The 13284-nt window shown below is 34.8% G+C and overlaps 1 protein-coding gene across 3 annotated transcripts in view; it reads right to left on the reverse strand.

Annotated features, from left to right (window-relative positions):
* LOC137622203 (beta,beta-carotene 15,15'-dioxygenase-like) overlaps positions 1 to 13284 on the reverse strand; it is a 44887-nt gene that overhangs the window by 15796 nt on the left and 15807 nt on the right. For 2 of the 3 annotated variants that reach the window (XM_068352668.1, XM_068352670.1), the window contains exon 2: positions 10634 to 10907. In XM_068352668.1, coding sequence (XP_068208769.1) covers positions 10634 to 10703 — 70 coding nt within the window. In that variant the 5' untranslated portion in view covers positions 10704 to 10907. Of the gene's footprint in view, positions 1 to 10633; positions 10908 to 11256; positions 11507 to 13284 lie in introns of those variants that run through there. The other variant, XM_068352669.1, reaches the window with a different exon arrangement.

Genomic DNA, 13284 nt, shown 5'->3' on the forward strand with positions numbered 1-13284 from the left:
TCCCCAAAAAACAAACTACGCAGAAAAAAAATGTACCCTGGCAAGGCCCCCTTTTAAAAAACTGGCTGTCCCTTCTATAGTGTCCGCGCAAAAAAAAAACTTATCCTTAAAACCATCTTTATATACTTGTCATTCAACCTTAGGAAAATGCTACACACATCAAGGTGATACAAGACACCTTGTATGTATTGACTGGACTCTAAGATTTGGGGTATATAGCCTAGCGCGAGGCCCACTAAGGTCTAATTATAGTCTAGCTTCATCTACTACTGTAAAACCCTAGACTTACAATAATGCATAAGTTATGATGTTCGAAAATGAGATTAAGAGATGGATAGTACAATGATATAATGCAAGGGCAGCTAGGCTTCTTACTGTACAAGGGGTAAGGTATGCTGTCAGTACTGACTGCCCCCTTCCTTCCGGTGCTTTTTAAAACTTTGTTCTTGTTCAAGCAGTCCTAGTTCATAAACACCCAATAGCCAAGAAACCTTTGCAAATATTTAATAAGGAAAACATTCAGGGTATTTTGGAATATACGAAATATTTATGAACTATATATTGCAGCGAAACCTTGTGGCTAATTACCCTCACATTGCAAAATAGAAGATTTATCAATATATTCATCTAAGTTTTTCTGTGTGTGTGTGTGTGTGTGTGTGTGTGTGTGTGTGTGTGTGTGTGTGACGACCCTTTGGACAAGTGGTACCATTTAATAAAAACTAGGAAAAAAAAAAATAGCGGCGCAGTTATCAGACAGGATGGGTGGATGACCTTGCACAGTTGCCAGATCCGAAAATTTTAAAATTATTCCTTCACGAATATACTTATATTAAGACCCGACACATCTGCGCCATCATTCACCTCGATAAACTATAGATCAATTATTAAATGAAAAAGAAATAAAAAGATAAAACACAAGACTGGCCAAACCAGGAAGAAGTTACGACCGCAGTGATTATCTTTTTCCTCCCACATTGCAAATTAGTCTATTCAAGCAGGCCTTGGCATTAAAATAGCTGCATAAAACAGATAAGTTTGAGTAGAATGTCCAGCAATCTTTCAATTTCGTATTTAATAAGAGCTGCAATATAAATCTATACACATTTAGGAAAAATCAAAAGAGAGAGAGAGAGAGAGAGAGAGAGAGAGAGAGAGAGAGAGAGAGAGAGAGAGAGAGAGAGAGAGAGAGTTTAAACAATTATACTACCGTAGTTCAGAGAATCCTTATATGAGAGAGAGAGAGAGAGAGATTCGTAAATCAAATATACAACCGTAGTTCAGAGAGAGAGAGAGAGAGAGAGAGAGAGAGACAGAGAGAGAGAGACAGAGAGAGAGAGAGAGAGAGAGAGAGAGAGAGAGAGACCAAGTATGACGCAAAGGGTTAACAGAACGTTCTTAGACTGACAAAGTTAGGTCAAGGTCTACCGCTTTCATTGTTGTTGTGAAGTCTCTCTGAACCACGTGGAACAATCTCCGCGTGGTGGTTTCCTATAAAGCTTATATACCTGGACCGTGAGACAGAACCATTTCCCGTGAACCGGACTTACACCGGTTCTAACTTTATCTTGAATAGAATTGAGAACTGTATGGTTGGAACTAAAACCAGTTAATAGAACACTATAGCGATACACAGGTTCTAACTTTATCTTTTATAGAATTAAGAACTATATGGTTTGGTACTATAAGTAATTATAGACCAATGTAGTGATACTAAACTCGTACCGAACTTTAAATAATAACTTTCACTCCAAAGGTATAAGAAAATCTCAAAGTTCATCAAAATACTGTACCGAATCCAAACCTAAAACTAAGACTATTGCTGTGAGTTTGAATGAAAACAATTGGGGTAAGTCTAGAAGGTCACCATTTCACTTACAAGTGAAGGTCAAGAAAGGGCCTTAAAATCTACTTTTACCAGCCCTTTCATCAGCCTATAGTCCTGCATTTCTAAATGTTTCGTCAAACCAAGGACTAACGCCTCTTCATTTCCTTAGAAGGAACTCCCTTAAGAATTTCCTACAAGCATTTTTTGTCAAGGACAATTTTCAGTTATAGAGAAGTCACTTGGAATTTCCGAAAGCACCAACAACAAATTCTATATTTTTTTTATTATTATTTGTAAAGATTTAAGACAGTCCACCCTTTGTTATCCAAAGCACAAGGTCATTGAGCAAACTATTCTAATAAGAGCAGTAAAGTTACTAAGTAATGCAATCAAAGAGATATATATATATATATATATATATATATATATATATATATATATATATATATATATATATATATATAAAACTAAAGATATCCGAATAAAATTGAGGCATTTGCATTTGTAAAACTTTAAAGACTATAATTAGGCCCAAAGAACTTATTTTAGCAGGGATTGGCTGGGAAAAACTGTCAACGCACCTATAGACCGGGATTCCCCCAACCTTAAACCCTAAACTTCAATGATCAAGGGATAAAGGGCGGGGGGGGGGGGGGGGGGATTTTGGGACTATGAACCTCTCCCTGTGGCCTTGGGAGACTTTTTATTAAGCGTTCACTACCTGATCCACGTATACCATCACGAGAACACCTACTCTTATCTAAAAGATCGTACTTATATCTGCAAAAAGTGATACATTGTACCACTAAAGACCTTGCATTAGACAGTCAACTTACACCGAATAATATATATATATATATATATATATATATATATATATATATATATATATATATATATATATATATATATATACACACACACATATATATATATATATATATATATATATATATATATATATATATATACATATATATATATATACATATATATATATACACATATATATATATATACATATATATATATACACTATATATATACACACTATATATATACACACTATATATATACACACTATATATATACACACTATATATATACACACTATATATATACATATATATATATATATATATATATATATATATATATATATATATATATATATATATATATATATATATATATATATATATCTTTTGTATATTTCATACTTTAATATGCACACTGGCACCTTACATGAAAAAGGTATGCACGTGTTGTGTATATAGCAATATGTAGTTGAAGATCTAAGAAAATTAAGTTTTCCGTTTTGACTTCGGTAGCTAATGGACCTCCAAAATATAGCCAAAAGAAACTAGCTATGACGTGTGAAGAAAATGCTTATAAAAACTTAATCCCAGACTTTACTCTTTGACAAATATAAACAATAGTTTCTGTAAATACAGCTAAAACCATTCTCTTAAATCGCGGGAACGAGTTACGCCTTAGTTTCTTAATGGCAACGAGGACCAAGAGTTCTCACCATTATCTACGCAATGAAATCGCACAGGTACAATCAGGAGCGAAAATGACAAAATCACCTAGTTGAAATACAATGGTTGAAGTGCGAAACAATGATATTATCGCAATACTTAAGAAATCGGTAAAGTTTTTTAGTACTATTCTCTACATTTTCGCTGTCTATACAACCTCACAATTTCTTCGTTTTATTCTAACTGCCCATGTTGTGGAATGATCTTCCTAATCAGAGCGTTGAATCCGGGGAATCAGTTCCAACTTTTACATAAATGCTTTTCTATCAAGATGCTATTTTTTTCCCCCACAGTTTTATATGACCTATTTAACGTTATTACCGATCTTTAAATTTTATATTTTGAGACTTATTTAACGTTTATACCCATTTCCAAATTTTATATTATATAATTTATGAATTAACTTAGTATTATAAATTTAATTATCTTTATTTTCTTGTATAGTTATTTCCACTCATATGGCTACTTTCCCGGTTTGAGCTCTTGAGCTAGTAGCATTCAAAATTTCAAACCATGATCGTAGCTTGCCTAGTAATAAAATAAATTTAACTGGCTTAGTGTATTATCCAAGCAAGATTATTAGTATATTCGTTGCCTATTTACGGGCGCTAGGATGGGCAAATTTCACACCAGTTCCGGAATCATCCCACTCATAGTGAAGGTTAAGTTATCGGCCATGGAAGATAGAATGTCCAAATCCCCTTTAGAGTAAACCGGGTCAAGGATTGACCGTCACTACGAGGCCTACAATCTAACGCGTTGGGGAAGGTTACGTGGTACCAACACGTCCCTAGGGGCTTGGGAGGATTTTTATACTGTGAGGATTATCCTAACTTCGTCTGGGTTTGTAGACTTTATTAAATATACCAAGACTAATATATAAACATATCTTTAAGAACTTGGGCAAATTTTCACTTATTACGAAAAAAAAAAAAGTATTATGTTGACAGCCCGATGACAAAGTAAACTGACAATATTGAACAAATATGGATTGTCTAGTCCCGAAGACTAAAGTATACGTATAAGCTTCCTCTAATTTTTAAAAGTTCTAACCTAGACCTAACAAACAAAAAGTTCTGGGCTCACTGGGTCTAAGCGTCCTTGAGAGCTGGCCCGAAGCTCCGTGTAATACATACTTCATGAGAGACGTCCAGAGACTGCAGAGGAGCAATCTAGTCATTATCATTGAGGAGCTCGTTACTCGTGGTGTTTAACACTTCCTGCTCCTCAAATGTGCCGGCCTCTGAAAAATGATCGCTCCAGCAACTGCACTTCCTGGCTAGCGACCTATGCAATTCAGGAAAATTCTCTTCCTGCTAGGCCTAGTATCAAAAAGGTAGTCAAAATACTGCCAGACTAAGCAGGATGCAAGTTTTCGTAGAGAACTTAGCAAGAATGGGTGGATTAGAGTAAATTGCCAAGGTAAAATTCTCCTGAACTTAAAAACTAGGCCTTACAAAGCCGCATTATAGAAAAGTCTGGGGTCAATACATAGAAATCTTAATTGTGCAAGATAAATACTAGCGTTACAATGGGTCTCAAAACTGGGGAGAGTAATATAGGAAAATATATAAGTAAATCTAAAAGAAAAAAATGAATTGTCAGTTAAAGAAAAACATTAAAGAAAACCACATAGGCCTACAAAGGAAACAAGGGCAAGAAAAAATCCTTATCAAATATTAATCTTTGTTGTCGAAATTTTATTATCGAGGTTACCGCTTTAACTTTGTCTGTGATGTCAAGATAGTGGTTTCTAACTGTCATTATCCTACCCGTGTGTGCCATTCATGAGTGACCTTTAAACCTTTATCGTAATTACACAAGCAATTACACAACGCTAAATACCACTATTATAAGAAATCAATATATCTAACCAGTGGCGGACTTCAGGAAATTAACTTTTGTGACTTCGGCAACTAATCATTTCCAAATTAGCACAGCAAGAATATTTACTAGATTGTGAAAAAAAGAAAATTAAGCTTAAAGGCGGTATAGGTCAAACGGTTCGCTGAGCTGTTCGACAGATAAATGTTTGAAGTGATTCTCCAACATGTGAACGGGGGATTTTGTAGTCACACTTTGGACGAAAGGTTCGAAGAAAGTGTTCACGCCTGACCTATGCATTTGCGTCCGACTCTGTATACTAGTGTTGCATAAAATATTTTATAGTTTAGTCATATACATCCTTGGCTGTTAATCTTGAAGCCGCTTCCTTCGCTAGAGGCAAAATAGTCTTGGCAACCTACAAACTTGGTGGACAATCAGAATGCTATAAGCCTAAAGGCTCCAACAGATAAAGCAGGAGTGTGAGAAGGAAAAAAAGGACCTCGCTATAAATAACCAAGAGAAAAAAACTGGAAGATGAGGTTGAGGAACATCGATTAACATTTAAAATTATGAAAAATGTTAACCGGGTTAACGGAAAAGTTTATAAAAAGATAAAAATCCCGCGTTCGACTAATTAAACTACTAGAAATTGAAGAATTCCATACTCAGGTTACAGCTAAAATATAACTTATAGAATACCGTGTAGTATTTTGCCTTTATATTGACTGATTTATGAATTTAAACTAGTAGATAGGCCAGCAACATTAAACTAGGAAAATGGGCCTATGCAGTTGCACCAAGTGTTAGATTTCAGACAAGAAAAACAGCTTGTGCAGCTATGGGACAGATGGAACGCTGCAAAACCTTTATTATTATTATTATTATTATTATTAGTAGTAGTAGTAGTAGTAGTAGTAGTATTTACTTGCTAAGCTACAACTAGTTGAAAAAGCAGGAATTTATAAGCCCAAGGGCTCCAACGGGAAAAACTAACCCAGTGCACCCAGCGATGGATTTGCATGTCTTGCCCTACATACAATGCAACTTCTAGTTTTATGTTCAAATTTGTCTTAGTAATTTGCACTTAGCAATAATTTAACAAAATTTAAACTCTTCAGCAACCAGTTTTAATCAAATTAACTCAGCAACGTCTAGGGATGTTTCTACCAAGCATTTATTTTATCATAACTCAAGAACTACTAGCTAATGGAACTATAGTATCAAGACTTGTACTTTACGCAACTTTAACTCTTAAAAACATTAACTACAAAATTCATGCTATCTTAAGTTCAAATGTTCAAGAGAAAATTCTTAAGGTTAAAGTCTGACTTTCCTGGAATCTTTATATATCCCACTTTCATAGGCCTAAAATTCTAGTCTTCAAGATGTGGAACCTGTTAAGCCTATGATATTTAAGATTTTTTTTCTTGAAAACTTCTGGCCATCTGTTATCTTACAACAAGTTTAAGACATATTTCGTCGTGCAACTGAATGTTTAGTATAAAAAAAAAGATAGTCGTAGTTTATATATAAAAATTACACCCGGCTGTTTAAAATTTTGATAATTTGGATTCCAATTTTCATAAGTATCTCATACAACGTTAGATTCTCCGTTAAGATAACAATTCACAAACGAGAGAGAGAGAGAGAGAGAGAGAGAGAGAGAGAGAGAGAGAGAGAGAGAGAGAGAGAGAGAGAGAGTCTTTGATATATCAAATTTGTTGAAATTACTTCAGAGAAGCCTCTGCAAGACAGTCAAACTTATCATATTGTACCATTATAGTTGATAATAACGTTTAAAGAAATACCGGTCGACCGAGCTAATATACAACCGGTCGACCGAGCTACAATACAACCGGTAAACTAAGCTAAAATCACGTCTAATTCAACTGACCTTTAGGCAAAACTGCAATAGATTAAATTTGCACAATTAAGAACCAAGAATTTCAAGTCCCTTCATTTATGAGTTAATTCTTTATATTGCATATTTACAGTAATGACAAAACCAACTTGACTATTCTGAATTCTGCACCAGTTCAAACATTGAAACTTGCAACTTTCGCTTTCGGTTATGTGTACCAAAGCTTCTGCTATTTGTTGCTAGGTTGAAGACTGAAGCCAATGCTAGTATTGATTTGTAGTTTTAATGCTTAAGTTGATAATGAGTATTCCTAAATCAAAAGTTCAACCATTTATTAGCCAATAAGAGATAAAAAACAATAACCTAACAGCCCTCTTCAACCTTCTGGGAAGAAGGATTCCCTGACCTCAGCTACTATTCTATCAAACGTGGACTATCTTCCGTATTTTTTGTTTCTTTTCTTGACAAAGTCCAGTCCAATAGAATTTTGATTTTGCCTGAATGTTAAAAAACAAACTGGTTGCGTGTAAGCAAAGTTTACAGGGTCGAAAGTTTCGTCGAACCTGCTTATCAAAAGGCTCAAAGAGGGAGTCTACCACAAAATACTACGCAGTACTCTAGAAGTTTTATTCCAGCTGTGACCAAGTTGTGGAATGATCTTCCTAATCGGGTGGTTGAATCAGTAGAACTTCAAAAGTTCAAAGTTGGAGCAAATGCTTTTTTGTTGACCAGGCAGACAGTCTTTTTATAGTTTATGACATTATTTGTTTTTGATGTTGTTGATAGTTTATTATATGACATGTCTGTTTTGACGTTGTTTCTTATTTTAGAATGATTTATTGTTAATTTGTTCTCTTCATTTATTTACTTCCTTATTTCCTTTCCTCACTGAGCTATTTTTCCCTGTTGGAGCCCCTGGGCTTATAGCATCTTGCTTTTCCAACTAGGGTTGTAGCTTGGATAGTAATAATAATAATAAATGCATAAGGTTTGTGTACAATGAAGCCCCGCCCACAAAAGGCAGACTAGAACATTCTTCGAACCGTTCGACAACCAAATACCCAGTTTTCCCGTTCTAACATCACTTCAACCTTTTCTGTAGAACCGGGATTGACCTTGTAAACTCTCCTTAAGAATTAAAAAGAATAAAGGTCTAGCTTTATATAATTATAATCCTATTATAAAGGACCTACGTAGGTATATGAAAGTTTCAACTCTTATTACTAGCCAAGTTACAACCCTAGTTGGAAAAGCAAGATGTTATAAGCCCAAGGGCTCCAACAGGGAAAAACAGCCAGGTGAGGAAAGGAAATAAGGAAATAAATAAATGATGAGAATAAATTAATATATTCTAAAAACAGTAAGCGTCAAAACAGATAAGTCCTATTTAAACTATTAACAACGTCAAAACAGATTTCATATATAAACTATAAAAAGATTTATGTCAGCCTGGTCAACATAAAAAAAATTACTGCAACTTTGAACTTTTGAAGTTCTACTGATTCAACTACCCGATTAGGAAGATCATTCCAAAACTTGGTAACACCTGGAATAAAACTTCTAGAATACTGTGTATTGTTGAGCCTCATGATTGAGAAGTAACCATTGAAATAGTCAGCCAAAGGTCTGGACATTAAAACTACACAAAAATGCAGAGACTAACCATTAATGGTCAGCCATAGCGGGATGCGCCCATCCGTGCTCCTCTACACCTGCCACCACCAAGGGCAACCTTAGGCCTAACTTCAGTCCAATGCCCCCAAGTAAGCACAGGTGTTAAACCAAATTCATTCATAGTACGGACTATATTCCTTAGCGCTGTCGTGTAAATTTGGTATATTTAAAGAAATTTACGAAAAGAGTAATACATTTCAAGTATCAATGTCAGTACGTTTAAGATGCTATAACTAAACTGTTTATTTGAACTGGTAAAATTATTCGAAAAATATTAATTACTCAACTGCTAAGGAGATATAGTATGGAAAGTAATAAGGCCTAAAACTAATAACTTAACATAGAATAAAAATATTTTTTTCTTTTTAAACATAATCACCATAAGGCCATTACTAAGCACACTTAACATCAGTTGAAAAATATCCAAATACTATTTTGGTCTACAGACACATCCGTTTAAATTGGGCTGAGTTTTATGAAAGCTTATTTTACAGAACTAAATTCTTTGTTGTCATTTCAGGAAAATTATAGTTTTCCCAACAATTAAAAAATAAAAAGCAATTTCCCAGCAGTAATAACAAAATGCACAATTTACTATCCTATATTTAGCACCATGTACAAGGACACTACGTTCAAAATAGAGATTTCAAATATTGCTTCTAAAACTAAAACAGATTATTCTAGATTTTAAATGTACATATATACGAACTCGTTAACGTTCACAACATTAAGTTGAAAATATGGAACCTGAATACCTCTATAGATATGCTATAATTTAGCATTAATTTATTTCAAGAGCAAAATTATAATCCTAGGTTAGAATTTTGTTTCATGCTCAAAATCTAAGCCTAGGATGGCACCTAAATTATTTCAAATGCAAAACCTAAACCTATAAAACAAAGATATGCACTACGTCAACAGTATACTATCCATTGCACAATCTGCATCTCATAGTAAAAGCATAAGAACCTAAGATACAAGTTTTATGTTAATTTCACTAAATAAAAATGCCTTAACAAATTTCAGTTTTTAAGCAACTGATTAACTACTCTAGCATAAAACTGGATGGTTAAAGAAGTTAAAATTTATAAAAGCAGATATGGTTTCAACTACTTTACTCAACGTAATCTCCATTCTAATAGGCCTAATCTGGATATTTTTACTTAGGCCTACTCATGTGACTTGAAAATAGCATCTAGCAGATCGTAAATTTATTAACCACTTTACCAAAGCAACTCGAGACAATTCCAATTGATGAAACTTAGAAGATTTAGACCTTGTTCAGCGAGGCGCTATATTTACACGAAACTGCATCTCCACCCACGAGTTAAAAGTTGCATAACTTAACGGTGACCAAGCACACAGCTTCCTAGGACACTAAAATTATCAAGGAAACTTAACTAACATGCGTGTTAGGGGAAAAAGTTCATTGTAGTATTCCCGACTTCCTAAAATAAGTCATTTATCAACCATCAAGAAAAAAGATTTCACACGCAGTTTATAAAAGAGGATTTAAACTAATGTAAGTTCTGAGAATAATTAAACATTTTTCCACGCCAGTCAAGTGAAGATTCCTTCTCTGGTCAAAGCTTAATGGAGAGGAGGTTTGGGCACTAATATGTATGTATGGTCGGTCTCTAGGCCATTGCCCAGTCCCTAGGGCATTGTCCTCTCTTCCGTGTCCCTGCCATTCAGTGGGCTATCTTTAAACCTCTTTTATAATAACTCGGACGTTCTAAGTAAAAACAGCAAGCAACCACACACACACACACACACACACACACACACACACACACACAAACTCCATCCCAGACCCAGACAAAAATAACCCATCCCAACCTAACAGAAAAATAAACCACAGCATCACTGAACTATCAGATCCAAACCACAGACGTGACATACCTTTGGATTTTGTAAGGACAGGTTCCACGCATTCCTCGGCGTTGTGGAAGTTTTCCTTGAAAAGCTCCATGGTTATAGATTTGCTCTTATGGTCTTTTTCAATTCCTCTTGCGGGGTTATACTTTGGTCTGAGTTTTTCCTTCAGGGAAATTGTAGGAAAAAACAATGGATTCCGGAGATTTGTTTAAGGAAGCTAAACACCTTTAGATTTGACCGTAGACACTTTTTGGGGGAAAAAAGTTTTCTTCGAAGACGTCCAAGTGTGATTTCTATCCTGTGGAAGAGAAGGATTTATGTTAAGAAATAGAGTTTAAAATTTACTCTAAAAAGCGATAAGAGTTACATTTAAATTATACTAATTGATCAAAGTATCAAAATTATGACAAGATTAAACAATTTAAATATTAAGGTTTTTAAGAATGCAAAATAAATATAAGTTTTTTTTTGAAAATCATTATGAACATATTAAATTTAAAGTAAAGAAGAAAAATTATATTCTTCTGATAGAATTCAGAAACTGGACAAAACTGCACTAAAATACGAGAAAAATTATAGCTTAAAAGTTTTAACCGGGCCCATAATTTTATGTTAAATTTTAAAACAAAATTATAAAAATTAATTACCACAAATTCAGCTTCTCCACGTAAAAAAAACAGGTGACTGCTCTTATTAAAAGACTCAAAACCACCTAAATTTTAACAGACCAGAGGAAGCACTCTCTTAATCAGAAACGCCCACCGGGACTTCAAACAATCTCAATTTTAAGAGATATTTGCGAAACGGACGGGCTGTCGAGACAAGAGGAGGAGACAGGACGAAGAGCTGTAAAGGAGAGAGACCTCTACCCTACTCCGAGTTTGGCTGCGAACTGACAAATCTCAAACAGGAACTCTCTGATTAAGCTTCGCATGGTGGGCGGGTGGTGGAGGAGAGCCGGGTTCCAGAATGGGGAGGTCTGTAGATGGTAGAGGAACACCAAGAGGGGGGGGGGGGGGGGGGCAGGTGTCTCGCTGGATTCAAGGTCGTCCAGACAGTTCCAGCGGGCCCCCTTCGCCCAGTCACTTCTGGACGAGACGTATTGGCCCTCAAGGGTAAAATCAAGAGCTTCCGGGGAAAAAATTAAAATAATTTCGCGTGAGGAAAATAATCCGCAGTCACGTTCCAAAAGGGTTATAAAAAATGTGAAAATATCTCCAATCATATCGTTGTTATAAAAATGTTTACAGGTCCACCGACACTATTTCCGCATACAGTGGGCAATGTAGCGATGACGTTCAGCACGTCTGGGTCACTTCTCCCTTTCATCTAAATATAGAATACCCCCTTGGGATATGACGACCCTGAGCGAATATAGAACAGCGCCAAGGTCCACGAGTGAATGGGTATCTTAGAATATTAATTGCTATGGAGAGAGATAACGAGCTATGTTGCTCAAGAGTGAAATGTCCCGGCCTAGTGTCCCTGCAGAGGAACTGTTCTTTAGTCATTCGGTTGTAGTACAAATTATTTAATTTTAAAATAGTTGCCTAGAAGTTAATAGAAAAAAATGAGCTAAGATAACATGTGTCAAAAAGGATGAGAGTATTGCGAGGGGTAGATCGAGGTGGCTTGGGCATAGTTCTCGCTCTCTCAAAGAGATTAGTTAACCAAACTTTCAATAGGGCTGTACAAGACACTAGAAGAGTTTGAAAACCCAGGCCTACATGGGTGAGTACTATGAAGCGTAAAGCAGGATTTGATGAGTGGAGAATTATTAATTTAAAAGCTCAAGATAGAGAAGACTGGCAAAATTTAACAGAGGCCCTTTGCGTCAATAGACGGAGGAGTAGAGGATAACATAACCCTAACTAATCCTTTTGTAAGTTCAGAAAAAAAAAGTACTGCGTAAACCAATTTGGAATAAAAGCGCTCGAGCCGTTAAAAGATAAACCAAGCTGTAAACTCCATTATAATAATTATTATCATTATTTTTATTTACTACATTATTATTATTATTATTATTATTATTATTATTATTATTATTATTATTATTATTTACTCGCTAAGCTACAACCTCAGGTGGAAAAGCAAGAAGTCATAAACCCAAGGCCTCCAATAAGGAAAACTAGCAATGGAATAGCCATCAATACCCAATTATGTAGGAACAAAGACATTTTATGTAGTAGTTTTTAGAAAAAGAAGTTCCAACAGTATATGGGAAGTGTTATCAAATACATTATCATAAATATTCTTGTCAAGCGCTAGCTTTATTGTGAGGAAAAATTAACGCTGTAAGCCCAAGTGCTCTTAGGGAAAAAGCAGCGTAGTGCAGTAAGGAAGTACACAACGAAAATTATGAAGATCTAAAGTTGTATAAACCAGTATATAATTGACGAATTCTATGTGCATTTGTTAAATATATATTTATTTAGTTTCAGAATTTGATAAAGTTTACATTTGTATATTTTTCATCCGTGTTAAAATCAATACGTAATGTTTGAGAAAAACTAACATAACGAAATAATGCTTAAAATATCCTGTCTGTCCAAAAAAAAAAAAAAAAAAAATCCACGATGAGAGCTTAAATTACCAGTTAAAACCCAAACTAAAATATCTAAGTTTTCTTAACTAGGAGAACTAGTTTGTTAAAATTACAAACACCTATTTAAAGT

This window comes from Palaemon carinicauda, chromosome 29, assembly GCF_036898095.1.
Source record: "Palaemon carinicauda isolate YSFRI2023 chromosome 29, ASM3689809v2, whole genome shotgun sequence".
Classification (NCBI taxonomy): domain Eukaryota; kingdom Metazoa; phylum Arthropoda; class Malacostraca; order Decapoda; family Palaemonidae; genus Palaemon; species Palaemon carinicauda.